The sequence below is a fragment of the Rhinolophus sinicus genome, chromosome 5, assembly GCF_057876585.1.
Source record: "Rhinolophus sinicus isolate RSI-liver-muscle chromosome 5, RSI-T2T, whole genome shotgun sequence".
Taxonomy (NCBI): Eukaryota; Metazoa; Chordata; class Mammalia; order Chiroptera; family Rhinolophidae; genus Rhinolophus; species Rhinolophus sinicus.
Genome location: NC_142505.1, coordinates 29,231,318 through 29,257,146, shown reverse-complemented (window position 1 = coordinate 29,257,146; position 25,829 = coordinate 29,231,318). Strand labels below are relative to the sequence as shown.

Genomic DNA, 25,829 nt, shown 5'->3' with positions numbered 1-25,829 from the left:
TCGGCCTAGAAAAAGACTTTTACAATTACTATTCTTACTGCTTTTCAAGTGTAATAAAAATTAACAGAATTTATTTTAATCAGAGATCAAACAACGTAAGAGATCTTTACTCAAGAATGTACACCTTTAAACACACAGTGCTGCCAAATGAAAGGCAGTAAGTAAGCAAACGTCAAGTGTAGAACTGCTGGTGGCGAGCAGTGGAGAAAGCAGGCACTGCTAGAAAAGTCGGCATGACAGCATGTTAGCTGCAGGCAACACTGGGATTGGCTGTGACATTTGAAGCACATCAGTTCACTGTACAGGCTTGCGTTTTCTCCACCATCTCTATCTTATTACTCATTAATGGAATAAATGAGATGATACAGCAAAAAAACAAAACACAACAAAAAAAAAACGATGTTTAAGTGTTTTAAGGCAAGTTACTATTATTAATGTAATAATTGTAGGCATGTGCTCAAAATCGAGGCCCGAGCTCTATTTCCACATCTGTAAAATGTAATGGAAATTAAGTCTGAAAAACTTAGCGTGTATAAAGATTTAGGAAAGAAACAGTAAGCCTGATTCATAGTTTTTGCCTCTGTTTTTAATCCAAATGAAGGAAAACCACACATAGGTCAGGTTATTTACTTGTTAGTTAATTTGAACACAAATATATAGGCACATTTTATTTCATTGTGCTTAGTGATTTTTAATGTCACACTCAGAAATACAGATCCGTCAGTAGAAATGGTTGAAATACAGAAAATATTTGAGAAGTCCTGGCAATATCCCTTTTGTTTTGTTAGACTTTGTGTATTCACTCATCTAATGAACATTTATTAAATAATTATTTTGTTCCACACAGTGAGTTAAGTCCTAAGCACATGACAAGAAAATAAGACACATTCTCAACATTCTCTTCATCTTCCAATGGAAGAGAAGCATAAAACTAACTGCAATACAGAACAGAATGGGTAACAGCGGCACACACAGCTGTGACAACTCCAAGAAAGGAAGCCTGTGGGGTCAGTGAGTGTGTCAGCCAGCAGCCCGTGGAAGGAAGTCCATGAGGCAGGACACTAAGTGGCCCCCGGGGCGGGCGTGCTAAAGAGAAATGGAGACACGGAGGGAGAAAAGTCGACGCAGGTCTTGCTTACATGTAGGGAATGGAGTTTCGATTTTACTCTGTGTTTGCCAGCATTCACGGAAGGACAATGGTAAGTAATGTGGTCAGATCTGTGTTTCAGAAAGATTGAGGCTGGCACGGGTAAAAGAAAAGAGGCACAAGAGGCAGGGGGCCAGGTAAAGTTCCTGGTAATACTATAGAGGAGAGATGGCTATCTGAAGGAAGGAATGGGCAGAGGGGTATAGTGGGCAGAAATTGCTGGAAAAATGGATAGGTCGTTGTATGTGATTATATTTGGGGAGTGTGAGCTTATGAGAAAGAGTAATAGCAGACAATAAGAACCTAATAAAAATATTAACACGTTTATAAGATATGGCTACTTAACTAATTAGCAACTTTTAATTATTTCTTTGTGGAAGTTTTTTTTTTTTTTTTTTTTTAATTAGTTTCAGGTATACAAAACAATGTAATAGTTAGACATTTACACCCCTCACAAAGTGATAGCCCACCTTCCCCAATCTTTGTGGAAGTTTTAAACATAGTTTTTATTTTTGAGTTATACGAGGTCTGACAATTAAGTTCGCGAACTCATCCTAAAAAAAGTACTCCATACCTCATTGCTTAATATCATTACGGTCACCTTCAAAGTACTCCCCTTGGGAAGCTATGCACTGATGCCAGCGCCTAGTCCACCCCTCAAAACAATTTTCGAACTCTTTTTCTGGAATGACCATCAGAGCTGTTGTCCTATTACCCTTGATGTCCTGAATGTCATGAAAATGTCTTCCTTTCAATATTTCCCTTATCTTCAGGTAAAGAAATAAGTCACTGTGGGCCAGATCAGGTGAGTAGGGAGGGTGTTCCAATGAAGTTATTTGTTTACTGGCTAAACACTCCCTCACAGACAGTGTCCAGTGAGCTAGTACATTGTCATGACACAAGAGCCATGAACTGTTGGCAAAAAGCTCAGGTCTTCTAACTTTTTCATGCAGCCTTTTCAGCACTTCCAAATAGTAAACTTGGTTAACTGTCCAGTTGGTACAAGTTCATAATGAATAATCCCTTTGATATCAAAAAAGGTCAGCAACATCATTGCACCAAGTTCATAATTGTCAGTCCTTGTACATGTACTTTGTTTGAAGAGTCAAATCATTCTATAAGTCTGATTATAAAAACAGCACTTGCTGTCTCCTGCCCCCTATTTCCCACTCCCCAGAGGCACTTGCTTTCTTTAAGCTGATTAAAAAAATATTTACCTTCTATATTAAAAAAAAAGCTAATGTTACTAGCTCTTATTTTAAACATTTTCTACTGAATTCCATTCAAGAAGACAAAGCTCTCACTTGTCCTTAGCACTGAAACCCAACCCTCCACCAGCCTCCACATCACACATGCATCCTTTCTCTCTCCCCCCATGAAGTCATATCATAATTTTAATTAGATCAATTTTTTAGAGTTTTCATTTTTATAACTAGGCAAATGTTAGCACAGCTGAGCTATACAGTATGTCATGATTACTTTCCCTTTTTTGCACAGACTCCTTTCTTTCCTGGAGTTTATAACTCCTGTTTTCCATTTGCCTTGTGTACATATTTAACACTAATTTAACCTTAAATGCTCTCCCAGTTGTATAATTCTCTCAATATTTTTAAAAAATTTTAGGTATTTTGTTAATTTCAAGGTATTTTTCCCCCCTTGTGAAATTCCTCATGAGACCTCTGACTTGTTCCCTTATCCTGGGGTTGTCCTTTACCTCTCATGAGTGTTGTATCTATTTCCTAGAGTACCCAGATTATTCTTTCTTGCTTTACGTTCACATTCTGGTGGAGCACATCCTCGAAAAGTTTTATGCACAGAATGTGAAATTTTGAAACCTCTATTTGAGAGATTTTCTTTTGGCACAATTAATAGTTTGACTAGGTACAGAATTCCAGGTTGGAAATACTTTTCCCTCAATTGTTGGGAATACTGTTCCAGAGTTTTCTGGCTTCCAGTTGAAAAGCATCAAACCATTCTAATTCCTAATCCTTTATGTGACCTGTTTTCACTTCTCTTCCCCTCAATATTCTCTAAATTCACAATAATGTACCTTGGTTTGTATCTATTTTCACATATAATGGGCACTTTCAATTTAGATATTTATGTTTTTCTGTTTAACTGAAAATTTCTCCATAATTGTTTCTTTGATGATTTTCTTCTTTCTGTTTATTTTGTGTTAGTTATTTCTTTCTTCTTTCTCTTTCTCTTTCTCTCAGAAATCTCGTTAACTAGACTTTGAATCTCCTGGCCTGGTCCTATAATTTTCTTTCTTATTTTCTAACTCTGTTTTATGTGTTATTTTCTGGGATTCTTTTTCAATTTTATATTCCAACCATTTTTATTTTCATAAAATTTCAATTTTCAATTACACTTTTTCCCTTAAATTTTTCCTTTATGTATTTTCCTAGTTCCCTGTGTAATCTCTGTGCCCTTCAAGTTGCTTTTTTCATGGTTGCTTGTTTAGATATAGACTTTCATTGTGATGCTTTCCTCCAATGTTTGGTGAGTTTTGGCTATCTGCTCATGTTCAAGAGTGGTGCAGTACAAAGGTAACTTGAAGATAGCTGTGTGCGTAGATGGAAGGATTTGTTAACTCTGGGGTTACCACCAGAGTAACATTTCTTGGCAATTCATTTCTTGGGCAATTCTTGAGCCTGGATTTTCAGGCCTTTTCGCTTGGGCTAATTAGATTCCCCCAGAGAAGACACTCCCAAACTTCCTCCTGAAGGGAGACAGTCTGGCCTCAGTTCTGTTATTTGAGATGGTAAAGAAGACCAGTGGGCTCAATAGTCACTGAAATTCCCCAAGGCCCTAGTCCAGAGACCCTCCATTTTACCATCTGCAGAGGATAAATCCTGGAGGTAAAAGTTGAAGATCTCGGTAAAACAGCTTCTTAAACAGACTTTCAACCAGTTTTCGTTTTTCAGTCTTAATTTTTCCTTTCCCCCTACCAATTCCCAGAGGTACCTGGCACTGCAAGTTTCTACATTTTTAGAAATTTTATGGATTATTTCTTGGCTTTCCCCATTATTAATTTTGTATTTAGTTTTCTTGGCTCTGCCAATTTACTTATCACTCATCCATCTGTTTTTCCTGCTTCCAAAATTGTTATAATCTCCTTCCTAATTCTCTGTGTCTTGTAGATTTATGCTATTTTAATGGGGGTTTCAGGAGCAATGGAGGTAAATGTTCCTCATAGCTAATATCTTTAATCACTTCTGTAATGGCATTTCTACTCAGCACCTGGGCAGGTGAACTGAAGGGGAAGAAGAATCTAGATGAGAAGGCAATGGGTGGAGAAGCTTGGGGAAATAAACAGTCAGAAAGCCAAAAATCACCCTATTGTCCTTTCTCTAACCATCAAAGAGAATGGTCCCAGTCAATCTGCAGGACTATTCACATTCACCTTTGGAAGCAACAGATGGACAGGGAATCTTGAACATTCCTTGATAAGATCCCAGTGATGCATGTAATTTTGTGGGCTTTTGCCCATTAAAAGTGCTCTAGAGCTCCTGAATCCATCTGTTGTATTGCTTTCTAGGACCCGGAAAAATGGGGGATGGGAGTAAGAACATGGGAGGATAAGATTATGGTATTAGGAGATAAGCCCACTTCTTCCCTTTCGTAGAAGGCCAGAATGAGATACGTATCAGCTATTAATTTTGAACATGGAACACAATTTCAGTAGGATAATAATTCCCCTTTTATATCTCTATTCCTGTAGCTATGTAAATTAAAATTATTTTCAGGCAAAAAATACACATTAAAAAGACACTGTGACACATACTAGAATGGCCAAAATCCAAACCCCTGACTCCACCAAATGCTGGTGATTGTGTGGAGCAACAGAACTCTCACTCATTGCTGGTGGGAACGCACAGTGGTACAGCCATTTTGGAAGGCAGTTTGGAAGCTATGTGTGATTTTTCAGTCCTGACCATAGGCAATTACTAAGGTCTGACAGCAAAATTTTGGTGTCTACTTGACTGGCCTAAAGGACGCTCAAATAACTGGTAAAGGTTATTTCTGGGTGTGTCTGTGAGTGTGTGTCTGGCATTTGATTCAGTAGACTAAGTGAAGAGATCAAACCTTACCAATGAGAATGGGAATCGCCCATTACATTGGGGGGCCCACATGGAATAAAGAGGCAAAGGAACGGTGAATTCTCCCTCTCTTCTTGAGCTGGGATGTCCATTTTTCTCTCGCACTTAGATATCGGAGCTCCTGGTTCTCAGGCCTTCAGACTCAGACTGAATCACACCACTGGTTTTCTTGGTTCTGCAGCTTGCAGACGGCTTATGTGGGCCTTCCACAGCCACACGAGCCAATTCCTATAATAATCTCCTCTGATGTATATTTTTCTATATATTCTATTAGTTACATTTCTCTGGAGAACCCTGACTAGTCCAAAAGGCTTCACCTGCTAGGCCTCACAGGGGAGAACTGTCCTCCGCACACTAGATGGTACACGGCTGGTGCACTGTGGTCCCTAAAAGGAGTTGCAATCAAGGTCGCAGGCGAATGTAGCTGGTCATGACCTTTCACATATTTGTATTCCTTGCCCTATTGTTTTCATTCCTAGAACTCTTTATCTGACCCCTTGGGTGAAGTCCTATTCAGGCACCTTTGCCAAGACCTCCTTATGCGGGTAGGAGAAAGAAATTTTGAAGATACTTTTCCTCATTTGACTTACTACCCAGTACTTTTCCACTCCCAGTACGCTCCACTGACACCCCACCACCTATGGCCCCACCAGCCATGGTCTTTTGTTCAGGGCTCCCTTAGCAGTGAGACAACTCCACCCACATCTGTGCTGATGCACTTGACCCTTGACCAGTACGCCATTCCATGGGTGAAATGGAACAAAGGGAACTGATATTTTTTTCTAGTTTTAGATTCTTGCTTATACCATCACAGCAAGCGATGAAAGGCTTAACTATTTCATTTTCGCCTTGCTGCTTTTTCATTAGCTACGTCGACACTTAGCAGCTCAGCTGTCTCTCTCCTGCCCAGCTGAGTTGAGCTCCTGACATGTACCTTACGATCCAGCAGTTGTGCTCCGTGGTATTCACACACATGAAATGAAAACGTATGTCTGCACAGAAATGACACACTGATATTTATAACAGCCTTATTCATAGTTGCCAAAACCTGGAAGCAACCAAGATGTCCTTCAGTAGGTGATGGATAAATAAACGGTGGGACACCCAGACCATGGAATACTATTCAGCACTAAAAATAAATGAGCTACCAAGCCATGAAAAGACATAGAGAAAACATAAATGCATATTATTAAGTGAATGAAGTTAATGTGAAAATGCTACATATTATATTATTTCCACCATATGACATTCTGGAAAAAAATAAAACTGGAGGAAAAAAAAAGATGAGGTACAGCACAGTGGACTTTAGGGCAGGGTAGACTATTCCATACGACACTATAATGGTGGATACATATCATTATATATCTGTCTGAACCCACAGAATGGACAACACCAAGAGGGAACCCTAATGTAAACTGAGGACTTTGGGTGATAATGATGTGTCAGTGTAGGTTCACTGATTGTAACAAATGTAATACTGTGGGATGGGTGTTGATAGTCAGGTTGACTGTGTGTATGAAGGGGCAGGGGTTTAAGGCAATCTACTTTTTGCTCAATTTTGCTGTGAACATAAATATTCTCTAAAAAATAAAGTCTATTAGAAAAATCTAAACATAGAAAAACAATGTGTGCTACTATGGCACACTAGCCTATGATAGTGATATTTTACAAGATTTTTAAACTATGTTACAAAGTTATATAAATGGTATTTGTAACTCAAAGGGTACAATAATATCCATATCTGAGATGGTCATAAAAATGACGAAATATTTAATGTCTGAGAGGGAAGAGAGCTGGCAGTCAGGAAGTGTTTGAACACTCCTGCAAATATAAATAAGACCCCAATTTGTGCTTTGATACTCTGTGACACATGACCATGTGATTTAAGAGAACCTTTGTTTCTAGTCCCTGAGTTTGGGTAAAGCTTTTCCAGAAAAGACAAGTAAATCCAATCTATAGTTGAAATAAATGGCATTTTGACATCAGTATAATGTTGAACATGCTCTTAATGAGAAAATAGAGAAATAGGGATTCTAGAGTAGGACAGATGGACACACTGGCAGAGAGATAGGTAGTGGCTGAAGAGTAAGCAGGGATCTAAAATGAAATAAAAAGGAGCAGTGTTCTAAATCAGTAAGAGGACACAACTGCCACACCAGGCCTGGCCAAAAAAATGGCTACATAGACCCCTACAGAAAATTGAGGAAAATTTTAGTTTTGTAACATGTTTATGATGGCTGAAAAAAACAAGGCAGGAAGTAGGTAGAAATGCCAAGAAGGAAACTTTTCCATTTATAAAACGTTCAGGGAGAAAGAAAATTAAAAAGGCAATAAATATTTGAGAATTACTTTCTGGTTAGAAAAATCTACTGTTAAATGGATTTGATTATAATGTTTTAATTATTAATATAGTTTACAAGAAGGTAAAATGTATGTTACATTCTAAATTAGAAAAAACGTTTTTCTTTGATATTAGTCAAAAACAAAATAAAAATTTAAAGCAACAAAAAATGTGAAAATTTTCAGATACTTACTTTAAAAAGTGGACAAGGCTTTCTTTTAAAAAAAAAAAAGCCATGGTGAGTCATTATTTAGTTGAGTCGATATTCTAAGGGCTTTTGGGCACCTGTCCTCTCAGCAATTACTGCACATAAATGCCCCACCCCGAGGAGTCTAGAGTACCCTCGTGTGAAATCACTGCAAATACTACTGAGCACATGTTTTGAGGGATAGGGAAGATTTATAACAGGTGGTACTGGTCCTGGGGAGCTTGTACTCTAGTTGAGAAGACAGGACTGACATGCAACAATAGGAACAAATAAGATAGAGTATAATTAGGTGCTACGTTGAGTAGTATTGATTAAGTATCTTATAGGATGACAAAGGTGAGAGATCAACGAGGGCTAGAATAACTGGAGAAGGTTTGGGAAAACGCTGCCTTGCCTTAGGTCTGAAAATAGTAGTAAGATTTAGGTAGGTAGAGCCAGAGGAAGGGGGCAACCACATCAGTGACACATAGTAAGGAATAAGTCAGTTAAAGAAATAGTGTGATGAGAGTATGGCTATTAATAAACTATTACAGGAGTAATGGCTCATGGTAATATTTCCTTATCTCCTAATCCTTATTTTTTTTTTATATAATCTTAATCCACACAATCTGGCAAAGGATTTCAAAAGCACTTTTTATAATACATGAGAGTAAAAATGTTTATGGCTGGATTAAAATGTTTGGAAATAATTCTCTTTAGAAATGGTTACTATGTACCTTCCGTAAAGAAAAAAAATTTCAGAGAACTGCCATTTGACCATCATTTCAAAGGTTCAATTTTTAAATCTGTATTAGATAATGTTCATATTGTTATTTTTTTCCAATATGAAATCTTACTTTTACTTAATAAAATCAAGGTAGGGTTTGAGGAATGGAAAAGGTGATGTCAGAACCATCCGTCTGTCACTAGCCCTGGTTTCCTAACCTGTAAACATGGAGGTTGGGCTTGGTCGCTGAAACCTCATAAAGAACACGGTATTTATAAGAAACCTATTAAGTGGTTGAATATTATACCTGCCTGACTGAATTACTTTCAAAGAGAATGAAAGCTTTGTTTAAGGGATCTAAAGAACATTACAAGAATACTTTGGCCAAAAATGAAGTATGAGGTGCTGACAGCAGTGAAAGGGGTGGAATAAGAACTAAGCAGGGGCATTAGGCTCTGACCCCACAGACTGAGTGACAGTTTTATTAGAAATTACTTCACTGCCCAGGGCATTGTATTAGTTTGCTTGGGCTACTGTAACAAAGTACCCAAAACTGGATGGCTTAAACAACAGAAATTTGCTGTCTTACAGTTCTGGAAGCTAGAAGTCCAACATTAGGGTGTGCCAGGGCCATGCTCCCCTCAGACCTCCAGGAAAGACTCCTTCCATGTCTCCTTTAGCTCCCGGTGACAGGCTTGCTCCTTCTGAGGGCTCTGAGGGGGGACCTGTTCTATGCCTTTCTCCTAGCTTTTGGTGACAGCTGTAAATCCTTGTCATTTCTTGGCTTGTAGACGCATCACTCCAGTCTCTGCCTCTGTTTTCGTATGACATTATTCTCCATATTCTCAGTCATACTGCAACAGTCATACTGCACCCCTCTTCAGTACGACCTCATATTAACTAATTACATCTACAACCATCTATTTCCAAATAAGGACATAATTCGATGTAGTAGGAGTTAGATCTTCAACATATATTTTGGGGGAGATATAATTCAACCCCTAACAGGCATCATCTGTGCCTATAAAATCAGGATTTAGGACTATGTACAGTGAATCTTAACCATATTTTAGGTTACATATTCCTTTGAGAAGATGATGAAACTATATATTTTTGAGCCAGGGAAATGCACACCTACACAATATTTTGCACTTCAATCCCTTTGAAGTTCTCCACTGATCCCCTAAGAGGAAGGTACTCCAGTAAGGAACGCTGTCACTGAAGGAACGTTTTCAGTTTTGCCAAGTGCATCATTCTTTGAGCCACAAACAAATCACATATGGCTTCCAAAGAACACGTAATACCCAAAGCCGTCACCACTCTGGATGTCCCAGGATTCTGACTCATCATGAGTCAGAATCCATTGAGATGGAATAAAAACTTGACACCGATGTTCCATTTGGAATGCTGAGGCTGACAAACTGTCTACCTTCTCCTTGCTCTTGACCTTGGCCTAAAATGGAAGCTCATCTGATCAGTACTGCCCTGCCACGCTTTCTACCTGATCTTGTTCTGTGTCTGCTTCCTGCTATCCGCCACCAACCCGCCCAATCCTTTTCTCTGAGAACCAATGCCTTTCTCTGAGCCGAGCCCTCCTGGAATTCACTGCTACTCCCGCGACCTCCCCTGGCGGGTGGGGGGAGCACCACCTTGCCCCTGATTCTCTTTCCAAACCATTGCTTCCTATCTTTCCATAAACCCCTTTTCCTCTCAAGTTCACGCCACACATCTATACCTCCATCAGGCCCCTTCATTACTGTCATACAAACACCGTGACAACTGGCAAATAGTAGGCACTCCATAAATACTGTCTGAATGGCTGATTCTTTGAATAAATGACTGATTGAATAAAAGTTGTTTCCTTGGTCACTCTTCTGCATTTACTTGAGGCTTTCGTTGCTTCGTTCACTATGCTTCTTTCTCCATCTTTTCCTGTCATGAGTCTAGGTGAAGAGTCCATGGAGGACCAAACAGAAATCCCAGCTCCCTCACAATCCCTTTCTCTGTTAATAAAGCCAACCCTCCTGGGCACACCCAGAGCTGCTCCATGCCCTCTCTTGTTTGACCACAACCTCTGATTTTCGCTCTCACATCCTTCTTCTAATCCCTTGACACTCTGATTTCCCCATAGTCTTTCCTGACCATGTTTCCCTCCCTCTACATCCTAAACCGCTCCTTTAAAATGCAATCAACACCCTCCACCCTTCTGCCTCCCCTGGGCTCTGCCTAATTCATTTGCACGTGGGCCTGCCTTGAGGCAGAGTCATGCCTGCCTCCTCTGTATCTTGCCTGGACTGCTGAGCGTGGCTGGGAAGAAGCATAAACTTGAGGCCTGGTGCCACTGCCCACTGTTTGTCTCTACAAGATCTTCAATAGCTGGGCCAGGCTCATCCTAGTCCTTGCTCAGCCATCTCTCCACACTTCCCAGTAAAGCCCCTGAAGCCCCGGGCACTACCATGGTTCATTCACAGCAGACGGCCTTGCTTCCTCCTTTCTCAGACACGGAATTCCTCCACTTTCCATCGTCTCCACCTATAAACTGGTCTACGCTGCAACCTGCCTGGCGGCTGCCTCCTGCAAAGGTCAGCACCAGTTTTTCACTCCTGCTCCACAGTCAGTCTTCCCCAGAGCTCCTGGCCGCGTTCCATGGCCTCTGAGCACTTGTTTCTTCAATTATGTCACTCAAAGAATATTTGTCAGCAAGATTACTATGCCCTGGGTCCTGTTCTAGACGCTAGGTTACAGCAGGAAAACCTGGACAGAAAAAATCCTGTCTCTCATTAGGGGGGTGGGGGGCATGAAGAACAGCAATAAACAAATTAAAACCTTCAATAATTGATAAGATAATTTATCTTTTCATAGATCTCATCCATGGAACAGGAGGGGAAAAATAGTGCTGACACTTGAAGGAGAAACAGAATGCTTTTGGAAGGCAGCGTCTCCATCCTTTCTCCCCACCTCCAAGGTGCCCTGATCTCATTCTCAAGACCACCATTCACCACCCCTTATCCTCAAACTCACTTCTAGTTACGTCTTTCTTCTTCCCTTCTCTACTGACTTTCTTTAAAGATTACATATGCTATCTCTGCAGTCTTCCTTTTTTATTCAGTTGACTTTTAAGTTGAAAGTGTATTGCATACATAAAACTACAACAGCAACAAAACTGTGGAAAAGGCTATTGTAATTCTTAACTGTCTGATCACTCTTTAACCTACCACATCCACGTCTGCTCCACCACCCATTGACTCCATTCTGGCAAAGGTATCAGATGACGATCCCTCCACAGGCCCAGATCGATGAACTTTTCCAGCCTTCCCTTACTGCATCTCAGCACTCCTGACCCCCATCATCTCCCTGGGCTCAGATAACACAGTTTTCTGAAGTCACAACACAGGCTCTTCCTTCTCTGGTGTTAACACTGAAAACTAACTTAAACACTGATGTTAAACGTGGAGTTCCACCTTTGCCCATGTTCTCGTTCTGTAAGCACCCACCATAGGTAGGCTGACCATATAATTCTTATGATCGTAATGGGATGCCCGTGAGAGTGAAACAGGGCAGTATTAATAATTATGACTCTCGAACAGCAGGTATTCCCAAACAAACTGGGATATATAGTCACCTTATTCATAGGATATCACACCCACTCTTATGGTTCTAACTAATACATACCTATTATCCATTCACAAAATTAAGTATGTGGCCTTGATACTCACATTGAGCTTTATTCCCAAATCTCCTAGTTATTATTTCTTACAGATATCTCAAATTCAGTATGGCCAACATTCAATTCATCACTTCTATTCCTAAAACCTACTAATTCATATATTTCCTATCCAAGTTACACATATTACCGAGTCACTCACCTCTCCAAGCTGGGGATCATTTTAGAGTTCCTGTTCTCCCTTACCCATCATATTTAATCACCAAGACATGCTGACTTTAGTTCTGAAAATTTCTCTAATCTAGTTTCCCCAGGACTATTGTCATCACCTGTTATCTAATTTCTTTGCTCTAGTCTTGTCTCTTTCAAGTCTGTTTCCCACATTGCTGCCAGAGGTGATCTGACCACATTTCTGATGTAAACCCTTTACTAGCTCACTATCACTTACAAGATGAAGACGTTTATCATGATCCTATACCTGTTTCCTCTTCAGACTCATAACTGTTTAGTCTCTCTCTCCCTTTGCACTCTAATAATACCAAATAGCTTGGGGAAAAACACACACATACACAATCCACACACCCCCATTAAGCTGTTTCTCACTTCTAAGCCTTTCTCCATGCTGTTCCTTCTGCAGGAACGCAGAACCCCTTATTTAGCTTGGCAGCATCAATACCGCTGTCTCTCGTTGCTCACAGCTGGCCCAGAGGGGAGCTCAGCGCCTCTCCTTTAAACTTTCTAACTACGGCTCCACACCTCAACCATAGGGCCGGAAACGTTAGTTTGCAATTAATTACGGCAGTCTTTCCTACTGGTAAGCTTCTTGAGGACAGGAGAGTGACGCTTAAATACTTGGCAGTTACCCTATTTTAGGAGGTCTCGTCCACTGCTATGGATTTAACCAGGAAAATTAAAATAAGTTGGATTAAATGTTGAAATGAATAAACAACTTTATTACCCCTGCACATGTGTCCGTATGTTTTATAACATCATCAATGAAGGGATTAAAAAATGTGTAAGAGCTTCAGCTGCCAAAAATGTGTCTGTTTTATGAAATTAATTTTAAAAAGTAGATGTTAGCATAGGAGATAGGATGATTAAATTAAAAATATAGTTTTGATATGCCAAAGTTAAGAAAAGAGCAGATACTTAATTTTTAAGACTATATAAAATAAAAATACATTTTAAAGCTCTTTAGTTTAAAAATTCTGTGAAAATATTATCCAAAAGCATTTTTTAAATAAAAGAGATTTCTTATTCCTTTTGTTTTTTTATTACTGACATTAAGAAAAAAAATCTTGAAACTTTAAAAGGGAGAGTAGTATTGAATCTCCTAAAATCTAGTATCCATCAAGTCTACCAAACATTCTTCTCTACTTCCCAGATGTTTCTCTTATGATTTCCATGTTCTTATGTGAATATTTCTGACTCAGAAAGAAGGAACTTTTCACTTTGTCAGTCAAAACCCAAACTATCTGACCTTCAAGGCATAGAAAACACCACTATTTTTGGATAAAATGTGGTACTCCTGTCACTTATTCATTCAAGTAATTTTGGGGGAATTAAAAAAGTATAAACTAAAATTTAAAGAATATTATCAGTGTTACCAGAGGCATACCAAGAGCATCTGGCACAAATGGTATTCACTGAATAAAAGAGAACCACACAGCAATTTAACAGGCAAGAGTATGAATGACTTTAAATAGTTTATAGTCTTCTGATAAAGTCCTACTCTTATGACAGGTTTTTATTTCCTATTTAGTTATCACTTTGTGCAATCTTTCCTAACTATGTTTTTGCTTACAAATCTTGTTTTGTGAACTGTGATTATTTTTTTGAGAAGGAAAACAATTTGAGGTATTTTGAAATTTAAAACATGCTCTGGTATTTTCTTCAAGCTGAGGATTATCCCACCATTCAAAAGGGATAGGCACTGGCTTTCTAGCTATGGCAAGCACCCTAAGGGAGATCTGATGAGATGGAATACAGTTAATATTTGGTCCTCTATTAGAAATATATTTGGCCAAAATATAACTGAGAAAATAAAATATTTTTAAATGTAATATTTATTTTTTTATTGGCAAGTTGTTGATAGTATAGAAACAGCTCCAATCTCCTGATAAATATCCTTGAATACTACCTACCTGTCAGAAGGTGGAGCTCTAAACATATCTGAAATACTGGCTTTTTATATGTGCATTTCACAAGTGTGTATAACGAGGAGATTAAAGCAAGAGTAAAGTCTTTAGAAAAGCAGTTCTGAAGAATATTCCAATTCTGTCAGGATAAAATCACCCACATCTCCCAATATGGACATGGTTAACTAACAATAAAGAAATTCAGCATGTTCCTTTGGAAACGTCAATATATTGCCTACTATAAAATGTAGGTTAATAATCAGAATAAAAGACAAAGTGTATTTAAAATACAAAACTTATTTTTAAAAATCAGGACCTACTTGAACATAGTGAAGGTCATTAACACTTACAAGCATCTCGGATGTAGAGTAACATGGCTATGAAGATGTAATCCACTAAACTCAGGCTGAGGCCATCTGCGAACAAGGCATCCCAGACCACCAGGAGATCCTGCAGGGGGAACTCTCGTCCAAACAGTAGCCGTACCCACCGTCTGGAGAGGAACAAGACCAAAATTCAGAGACAACAGTACTTTTGAGAGTAATATAAAGAGAATCATTTTTTTCCTGTAACTGTGGTAAAAATTATAAGTTTTAAATGATTATAGTAGACAAATACTATACAACAAAAATATAATAAAGTAAAACCCAAGTTTTAAGCTTTCAAATGAATTTTGTATTTTTATAACTAGGCCACAGTCATTAAACTTTATTCCTATATGTGTAAAACAAAAGTACATTTGAAAGGGTAGCTATCTTTCATATTTAATAGAAATGACAGATCTCACAAAGGCAAAGAGAAAAGTAAATGTATAGTGGTGTGGTGATTGCCTCATATGTAAGGCTATTAGTTAAGAAATACAATTTTCCAAAATTTTATGATAACTACTGATTTTTTTTTGTTAACTAGATTTTTGCAAAAGTTTATATGACAAATTACTATAGCAAAACAGAAAACTTCATTCTCACATTTCACTCCTATTTAAAAATTATTCATTTTAAAATTAAAAGTGAGAAAAAATAGTAGATATCTATATATTTTTTTGGTCAAGCACAGACCGTTATTTCAAGTGAACACAGAGGGATACTTAATTGTTAACTGTAGAATAGCTACACCTGATAAGTGAAGGCTATCTTTCTAGGCGTGTTTTTCAAAACACACTCATTTCTATGGCTAAGAAAATGGATATCCATCCATGCATAAGCAGCTAATAAGAATACTGAATAAGATCTGTACATAATTATACATATATATAAATGTATGATCAAATACTTAGCAACACTTCAGACTTTCAATATATGCCAACTAAGCTATTTATATCTAATTCTTAGAAGAAAGCTAAAACAACTCACTTTGATATGCTTTTATTCATTTACTTCTAATTTTATATAACGTGGCTACAATTTCCTTACAGAAGCCTTTCTCTAGGAACCTCAGCTAGAATTCCATGAGATTCTGACACACAGAAAATAGTCAAAAATTCCAAATTTCTAGTACCACCAAATAGTACAGAATAAAGGAAATTGTTCAAAAAATAGTTAATAGATATTACCAGTTTGCAAAATTTGAAATAAAAAATAACCATCATGGGGTTAAAGTGAGGTAAAAAAAAATCAAATACTTTCTTCAGGAATTATTATATTTAAGGAGGAATCATAGCTGTAACAAAATAGTGGACACATGTGTATCACAGTTTATTAGGAACCATATGATCAAATACTGAAGTTCTTTTATTCATATTATCAAATTAACCAACAAAATAATTGTATTTTCAACTACATCTTAAATTCTGTTACTCAATTTTTCAGAAAACAATTTTAATTCCTAAGTACCATTTATCTTTTCAAAAATGTTATAGTACTGTTTGCAATTTTGTTCTACCTTTCAATTCTTATTCCACTGCTAATATGAGAGGTGACCAGAACAAAATATACCTTTCTGTCTAACACGCCTGATTTATGCAGGTTGAGAAAAAACATTTTCTGCACACTTCTAATTCTTTCAAATTACAAATGCTAATATTTACTGGTTTAAGAAGCATAAAAATATCTCTAAGTTAAATAGGTTCTCTTCTTAATTACAAAGAATCAACTGGTTTTGCAAAGAGTATCAGGGGGATCCAGAGAATTGGCAAAGCAAAGAGTAGCTGGATTAAACCTTTTGGGCACCTGCTTAAAGGATCTTTAAAGCTGATAACTATATCTGTATTATTAAATAACTGAACATGTAGGATGTGGTTATTCACAGTTATTCAACTAAAAGAACAGGAAGAAAAATTAATCAGTGTAAAAAACTGATGAGGATCTAATGTATAACATGGTGACTCTAGTTGATAACACTGAATTGTATAATTAAAATTTGCTAAGAGAGTAGAACTTAAATGTTCTCACACACACAAAAAAAGATAAATACGTGAGGTGACGGATGTGTTAATTAACTAGATGGGAGGAATTCTTTCAATGTACATGTACATCAAATCATTACAATGTACTCTTTAAATATCTCACATTTTTATTTGTCATTATACCTCAATAGAGCTGAAAAAAAAAAAGAATAAGTAAATAAGAACTATCTTGGTTCATTGAGTAGGTAAATTTTGCTGTTTTCAAAATTAAAAATTCTGTCATTGAATTGAGTTCCTCCTGGTTCAAATCTAGATGTTAGGACAAAATTCAAACATCACACCTATAAAACAGTCCCGTGCATTAAATTTGCCCTTTTCATTTTTGGAGGTTATTTTAATGCTTTCCTTATTTAAATAAACTTATTTAGTAGCTACTTCTGTTGTTTCCTGGAAGGCAATGCTTTTGCTTAGCTTTCTTATGTGTAGGAGAAGTTTTCCCTGCTATCTCACATTCAAAGCAAAATCAATCACTTGAAGAAGCTGACATCGTGCCGTAATAGACATCATTTAGCAAAAACAAAAAAGGAAAAAAAAATTAGGAAGCTTAATACACACCACAGATGAGAATATAATACTATCTTTTTCCCCTTCCTCAAATTCCTATCATTTTCTTATGGGCAATCACATCTTTGGTTTCATCAAAGATAGTGCATCAAAAGCAAAAAAAAAGAAAAAAAAAGAAACAAAATAGCCTATTTTTTAGAAATAATTTATATTCCTGTTATTTCTATAACAAAAGGACCAGTTATTGCTCAAGCTTCTTCTCTTGTAACCTCCCTGCTGATTAGGGTTGCGTTAGCTTAGCTTCAAAAACGACCCCACAGGTACATACATGCAGCAATCTCTACTGCGGCACTGCCAGGAAGGGGAACTGCAAACATCTAGTAATCTACACTGAACAAAACACATCTTCAAAACTACACAGAATGTATGTCTTTGGTACTTTTATATTTAATACATAATCTATGATGTGCTGCTTTATAAGTATTTCACATTGCTTTATTTTTCAAGTTTCACCTTGTCAAGTATACTGCTAAATAATTCCAGGACAAGCACCAAATTTTGTGTGTATGTGTGTGTGTCTGTGTGTGTGTGTGGGGGGGGGGAGAGCGAGCGAGCGAGCGAGAGAGAGAGAGAGAGAGAGAGACCCAAAATGTTCTTTGTAAAGAGCTCTGTACATTTTGCTAAGTACTCTGTGTATTTACCAAGGTCCTGTTAAACGCACTGTAAAGCCACCTGTCATGCTACGGAGAAGCAAAGGTGTAGCTAAATTGGAAACAATTTAGGCTTTGATCTTCGTAGTGACAGTATAAAAATAATTCAGTAAATGGGAAAAAATCCAGAAACACATAAGAAAAAAATTTGTTATTACATGCCCTGCATGTTTCTTTTATATAAGACTATTTGTTAGTAAGTTGTACATACAAGTATATTAAATTAAAGCAAAATACAATTTCCTCTATTTTATATGCAATTATAGAAAAATTAAGGCCAAATTCTCACAATATTTTAGAAGTATCATACGACTAATGGAATGCTTTGGGACCAACAATGACCTTATCAATAATTTAATCATTTTTATCCCAACTAGATTTAGTTCATACATATATTCACCACACAAAATTTCCGGTGCTATTTTGGGCTCTCTTCATTGAGCTTAAAAGCCAAGGAAAAATTCAGTTCTTTATGGAGTGAGTTACCAACAGAAATTATTTCAGTAAGCTTTTGTATTCTTAGAAAGGAAAATTTACTCTAATAAGTGAGGTCTTATAAAGAAGTCACTCCTAAAATTAACATGCTTTTATTGCAGTTAAAAATATTTAGGGAGAGTTTAAGTTACACTTAAGGGTAGCATTAAACCTTTCTTTTCGCTGTAAAGATAGCTTCTGTTTAATTTCCTGATACTATTAATCTTGCTTTATGTACGTTGCACCTGCAGACGGCAATGCTCATAACGTATACATCTTATCACTTGTGATAATACAATAATTCATAATTTACCAGACCTACTTAGCAATTAAAACAAAAAAGGCCATCTGAGGTATTGAATTTAATAATAAACCACCCAACGACAGGACAGTTTCTATGTCTGTACTTACACCATTATTCTGAATTTTAAATTTCTGAGTAATTAAGCTGCTGTCCCCAGGGGATCAGTAACTCCTGATGGTATTATTGTTTGGTGAATGACCCATGGAAACACCAAGAGAAATCCATTTTTTATCAACAGTTTATGAAAATGACCAATTTGACTGAGGTTTAAATAAACATGGTCTTAATCCAACATAGCTGTAGAGTGATTACATATGAAGAAAGAAATTTATATACTGGATCTTCATTACCTTTTTGTTTTCTTTTATTGACCCTTTCGTGAGATATAGATGTAACCACCTTTGGATGAACAAGTAAAATAGAAAAGGCATATTCAATTTAATAAATATTATAAGGGCATCTTAAGTAACCTGTGACCACAACATAGTCACACTGGGTAAGTATACTGAACACAAAAGAGCACTGTTGTATTTTTGCTTAATGATATTGTTTTCTTTTGCTTTCCATTGTACTTTTAAAAGCTAACAATTAATTTTTAAATAATCCATGCCTGGTTGGTAATACACACAGAATCAGAATTCTGTATTAGTACCAGAGAAAAACAAAAGCAAATCTCAGTGTTCATCTCTGTGGTCTCCATCTCCTTGACTGAGTTTAGGCTCTTCTATACTGGGTTCCTTCGTACTCAGTTCTTTTTAAATAACTTTAGTCTGAGTTTTCCTTTATATCATCTCTGTGAAAATAGTTTTAAAATTAGATCCAAATACTGCAGTTATTATAATTAGGGTCACAGGGCATTCTCATCTTTAATTCTAACTTCTTGGAGAGCAAAGCCACAAAAGATGGAAGCCAAAATAAATCTTTTTTTTTTTTTTCCTGTTTCACATTCATTATTCTTCTAATAGCTCTGCAAAATACATTATGAGAAGATGCTTGGCCTGTTTACTAATTTTTTAAATCTACTCAACTATTTCCATTCGGTCCTCTTAAAAATCTTTGGGATCTGCATGCATTACAGAAAGATCTGAATACTTCAAGCCCATCAAAGTCTTCAAAAATAGAAGGAACTGAAATTTTGAATTAGTTATAATCTTTAAAGAACCCAATGTCACTTTCTAAGTGCTCCTTGTAATCCACGTGTTGAACCCAGCTTGAGTTCGGCTTTCTGGGAACACGTGTTAAACCTATTTTAACCCCCACAAATTAAGTACATGAAGTGTTAAAAGGGTATTTTTGACTTTGGGGAAAATTCTCTGTTCCTTTCAGAGGGCAGTACATAGCCCTTTATTAAGGAAGGTTGCTTATTCCAAAAATAAGTTCCTGATAATTATCACGCATTCCTACTGTAATTTATTCTCTTTAGCAAGTGTTTGAAGCTTGTTTTTATCAGAACTATAATACACCCGTTGTGAAAATAGTCTGAATGGAAAGCAGAGCATTGTGTATGTATCTATGTTTTTCCAGAGGTATAAGATGCTCCTGAGAATGTTGAGCATAGATGGCCGTCAGGTTTTGAGGCTTGAATATTCACTCACACACACACACACTCACTCACACACACACACACACACACACACACACACACACACGCGCCTCTCTTTTAGAGGTATGCCTGCTGTTTAGATTATAAGTATGATATTTCAAGGACTCAGTAATTTTAGGATGTGTGATTTACCAGGAAATTCAGATAAATCTGGTGAAAGACGGTAATACTCCCATATAGATTAGTTGTATAAATAGGATGGGCTCTCTTTGAGAATCCTCTTGTATATTCCAACCAGGAGGCAGCTGTAATCTTGGCCCGGACTCAAGAGGACTGTGGGGGTAAAAGTTGCTGAGAAGTAATCTCTCTACCCTATCATTTACTTGCGCTCCACTATAAGTAAGCTACTGGGCATCTCCTTGAGAAAATTACTTGGAAGCCACTACTGACTATGAATAATAACACAAAAAATTAATGTACAGTTTGGTGGTCATACTGGGAAAATTAATTTTAGGCTCTGCGAATACTAGTTTTAATTCATACTACAGATAATGTTTACTTCTAGAAAGTCTGCAAATAGGCTTTGTTCTGTCATTTCACCTTTAGGAAAGGGAATTACGATCAAATCAGTTTTCTTAAAGAGCATACAGAGAATTGCTAAAAATAATTGCTCCTATCCTCCCTAATCTGAAACTCATTAAAAAACAAAACAAAACTTGTGTGGCTTTATTTTTTTAAGTTGTCATACAGTATTTCAAATACCAATGGGATCTTAACCTCACTGCATAACACGTTTCAACTTCCTCTGCATAAATCTCCTAATACATTTACATACATTGTTGGGAGAAATGAAGAGGTGTAACACTAAACTGAGAATTATCAGCATCCATGTGATTCAGGATGGAGGTTAAGACCACAAATCCGTAGGCTCTTAGGCTGGTCATACGTCATTAAGAGAGTCAGACAGAACCCATTACTAAAAAGTGGTGGTGCCTGAATCCCTTTGACTTCGTATCACTTACTATGGCTGTTAACACCCTCTGGGGTTGGTTTTGACTGGCCTTCTGTTTCTTCTCTTCTTCCCTTTTCAGAAGGCACCGTGACCTTGCCTGGCTACTCAGGTTAGGACAAGTGCTTCACTCAGGCCTGATGTTTGGAGGTTCCATATCTATTAGTGTCACTGCTCCCCAATTACATTTTCCAGAGATAAAGGCACTGGTAACTCTCAGCGAAAGGGTGAGTTACTGATAGTTTGGTTCCTCTCCCTTCTCAGCAGATCACAAGCTCCGTGGGATTATTTGATGTTGGACATAGAGCAGGGGGTTAACAAATGCTTATTAAATTAATAAGAACCCTCCTCCCCAGGTCAGCACTTCCTAACCAGGAGTCTTCTTGATCTTGAGCCTACATCCTTGTTCTCTCCCAGGTTTCCTAGCTGCTCATCAGATATTTCCCTGGGCTTCTCGCATCTCTGTAGGGTTCTTGGACACACATACTAAGTAGTAAGTGATCACAGCAACGCAGGATTTGATCTAGGCGTCCTAAGCCCTCTTAGATGTTCCCGCTTCATATCCTGAACTCTGGCTCTCTGCTTGCCCACGACTCAGATGCTCCTGAGCTGGGGCTTGTCGTCTACTAGCACTTCGCTGCTCAAAGTGTAATCCTAGGACCAGCACTGCCACCTGGGGAGCTTGTTAGAAATGCAGACTCCCAGACCCCCCGTAGAGTCTTATTGGGTCAGACCTTCAGGTGATCTGTGTGTGTATTAAATTTGAGAAGCACTGGACTAGGTGACATATCCTTATTTCGTGCCCATTGTGGTGCTAGCTGCCAGGGCTCCTATAACCCACTATGCATTCATGTAAAATGTTACTCCAGGAGGAGGGAAAAAGTCTTAAACTATTGGATGACTCTTCTACTTAGAGTAGTGGTCTCAAACTTTAGCATGCATCAGACTTGCATAGAGAGCTTATTAAAACACAGATTGCTAGAACCCATTCTCAAAGTTTTCTGATTCTGAGATGTGGGTTGGGCCTGATAGTTTGCATTTTGAACGAGTTCCCTGGAGTTGTTGATCTGAGGACCACCGTATGAGACTCACATAGGAAGTTCTGGTTTCTCTCCACATCTCCTTAGCTTAGTCCTCAGCGTGGGTCCTCAAATCAGCTTACTCAACACGTCTAGTCACTGACCAATGGCCAAACATCTAATGACTGGGACACAAAGCACACATCGCATAGCCAAGCCTCTCTTATCATACTACCTCTATTAATTTCCACATATTGTCTTTTCCAGGAAAACACTTCTCTAAAAATATGATCCAATAAAAAGAAGAAACAGAGATGTGGGGGACAGGTAGAAAAACGGTAAGCTGGGCCACTTGGATTTTTTTAAATTCCTAGGACAAGATGAAGGAATGCCAAAATAAGGCTACAAAAACCGTGGCATTTTAATGTTAACATTTACAAGGCAGTGTTTTTTAAACATTAACCTTACTATGATGGATACACGTAAACTCAATTGAAGGTAGAGTGAACACTAGTTTTGAGGCCCTTTTTGCTTAGTCCTGAGCTAATGGCTCTCCTGGGCTTCTTGTGATTGGTTCTAATGAAGAGAGTTGGGACATGGCAGGACGTGGCCGATTAGCTAGTGCAAAGAGCTAGAGCCCATAAGGGAAGTGGCAAGTTCATACCAACGGGCAGACAACCCCAATGGTAGCAGGACCTAAAAAGGCATTCTCCCGTTCCCCATGCAGAAGCCCTACAATACTGGGAGCCTGGCTGAATCATCGTCTATGCAGCGTTTATCTACTGTGTTAGCTGTGAATTGTTCTCACCCTAAGTTTCTGCACTATCTACTTGCACACATGGATCATACTACATCTACAATAAAACATGCACTTAAAATTTATTCCTGGAAAAATAGAGGGCTAAACTCTAAGAGATGCCCCCCACCCCCCAATAGTATTAGTACCAGCTCCACAATGTCTTGGTGGAGGAAAGACTTCAGGATAAGGTTGTTTTCCTGGAACCCCTCCAATCTCAACGCACAGTTGAAATAAAGGAGGATCACCCAAACAAGAATAAGCAGAGGCTACTTATTCAAGGCTTGTTATAGCAAGGGAATCAGCTACCATCACAAAGAATCAGAATCAGAATCAGTCAGGGGAATGAGAAAGCTTTCTAGTCAAAAACAAGGGAAGGCTTCACGTATGCCTGACTGGAGGTTGTAAGTTCCTCCAGGGCTAACTAGCAGAGGAGCACCGTACGTGACTGATTTGGGAAACATATTTGGCTTTCTGGTTGGTCCTGAGTTGGAAGCGGGCAAAAGAAGTTATTTGCCGTCGCTGATCAAGTCCTGACTGTTCTGGGCTGATTTTGCCGCAGAAGTTATGGTTCGGCTTCCCGGGCTCTTTATGCGGGTCAGAGTACTATTATCCTATATTTTCTGGCCATTGTCCACTTGCATATTCAGTCTTTCAATACACGCTTCTCAGCCTATGCCTGTGCCCTGTCTAGAACTAGCTACAGTAATGGAAACTCACAACATTCTCTGATAGTTGTGTAGTCAAAAGGGACACAAGTTTGAGAGGCAGTGACAATGGGTGTTGTTTCTCTCTTTATAAAACATTATGAAAAGTATAAAATAGTGAAACTTAAATTCAACTCTCTATATAAATAGAGAGGAGTTGTGGACCCCTTTGAGAATTTAATCAAGTTTATGAACCCTCACCTAAAAAACACACTCTCCCCCCCACCCCTGCCACACACCACACCTACTCATGTGCAAACCATTTCAGGAGTCTGAGTGACCCACAGATGTTAAGTTGAGAAGTTATGCCTACATTACTATTTTATTTTAGATGCTTATATTGCCATTGAAAGTTATATTCTGCTGAAAGTAATATATAGCCTCCTTGTGCCTATTTCAAAGTAGCTCCTTGTATTTTAAAAGAAGGCAAGGGGAAGTAAAAGCAAAAATAAATGAATGGGACTGTATCAAACTAAAAGCTTCTGCACAGAAAAATAAACCATCAACAAAACAAGAGGCAACCAACCACATGGTAGAAGACATTTGCAAACAACACCTCTGATAAGAGGCTAATATCCAAAATATATAAAGAACTCATATTACTCAACAACAAAAATACAAACCAATTTAAAAAAATGGGCAGAGCACCTGAACAGACACTTCTCCCAAGAAGATACACAAATGGCCATCAGAACAGATACATGAAAAGATGCTCAATTTCAGTAGCTATTAGGGAAACGCAAATCCAAACCACAATGAGATACCACCTCACACCTGTTGGAATGTTGATTATCAACAAGACAAATCATAACAAGTGTTGGAGAGGCTGTGGTGAGAAAGGAACCCTCATGCACTGCTGGTGGGAATGTAAACTGCTACAGCCACTGTGGAAAACAGTATGGAGGCTCCTCAGAAAATTAAGAATAGAATTATCATATGACCTAGCAATCCCTCTTCTGGGTATCTACTCAAAATATCTGAAAATATTTACCCATAAAGATATATGTACCCCTATGTTCATTGCAGTATTCACGATGACCAAGACATGGAAACAACCAAAGTGTCCTTCGATAGATGACTGGATAAAGATTTGGTACATGTATACAGTGGAATATTACTTTTCCATAAAAAAAGATGAAATACTGCCATGTGCGACAACCTGGATGAATCTTGAGATTATAGTGCTAAGTGAAGTAAGTGAGGCAGAAGGTCGAGAACTGTATGATTTCACTTACATGTGGAATATAAAACTGAAAGCAACAAACTAACAAGACAAACAAAAACTCATAGACACAGATAACAGTTCAGTGGTTACCAGGAGGAGAGGTAGTAGAAGAGGGTGAAGAGGTCAACTATATGGTGACGGAAGGAGATCTATTTTGGGTGGTGAACACACAATACAGTATATAGATGATGTATTACAGAATTGTATACTTGAAACCTATATAATTTTATGAACCAATGTCACCCCAATAAATTTAATAAACAAAACAAAAAGAATAGCATATCTTCCTGCTGGAAGGGTCCCTGGATTAAATCCCTGCTACTGAGGAGCTAATCTGTGTGGTCGAACAGCCTGGGTTAGCACCATATTGGGAAAATGGCAACACTCATCTTCGCTAAGATGGGGGTGGGACAGTGGAGTAGAAGGCAGTAGACACCTTTCACTGACTGCCTCTCCTGGCCCATGCTAGCCCTGATCACACCATAAGTAAGACTGCTGTGAAAAACATTGAGGATCCTCATTTAACAAATAGTTCCTGAATTTCAACTGTGTGGCAGGTACTGTGCTAGACCCTAGACTGAATGATATGCTGACGACTCTCAATCGTTAATATGGAAATTATCCAAAGTGAAATTCTAATTCAATAAAAATCCTATCAATCTGGGTTCCCATAGTCACTTTGCATTTCTCTGTGCCCCCGCCCCATTAAGTCCTCAAATCAATCAGGGTATGTGTAGGGAACGCAAACTAATGGCAACATTAGCAAAATATAATTAGGAAGGTAAAAACAATTTAAAACATTACTAAATACATTTCAAAGCCAACTA

The 25,829-nt window shown here is 38.0% G+C and overlaps 1 protein-coding gene across 2 annotated transcripts in view; it reads right to left on the bottom strand.

The window, feature by feature from the left end:
- The window catches only part of TBC1D5 (TBC1 domain family member 5), a 490,620-nt gene that overhangs the window by 115,405 nt on the left and 349,386 nt on the right, over positions 1–25,829 (bottom strand). For both annotated transcript variants that reach the window (XM_019726007.3, XM_074312797.2), the window contains exon 15: positions 14,658–14,800. In XM_019726007.3, coding sequence (XP_019581566.3) covers positions 14,658–14,800 — 143 coding nt within the window. The remainder of the gene's footprint in view (positions 1–14,657; positions 14,801–25,829) is intronic.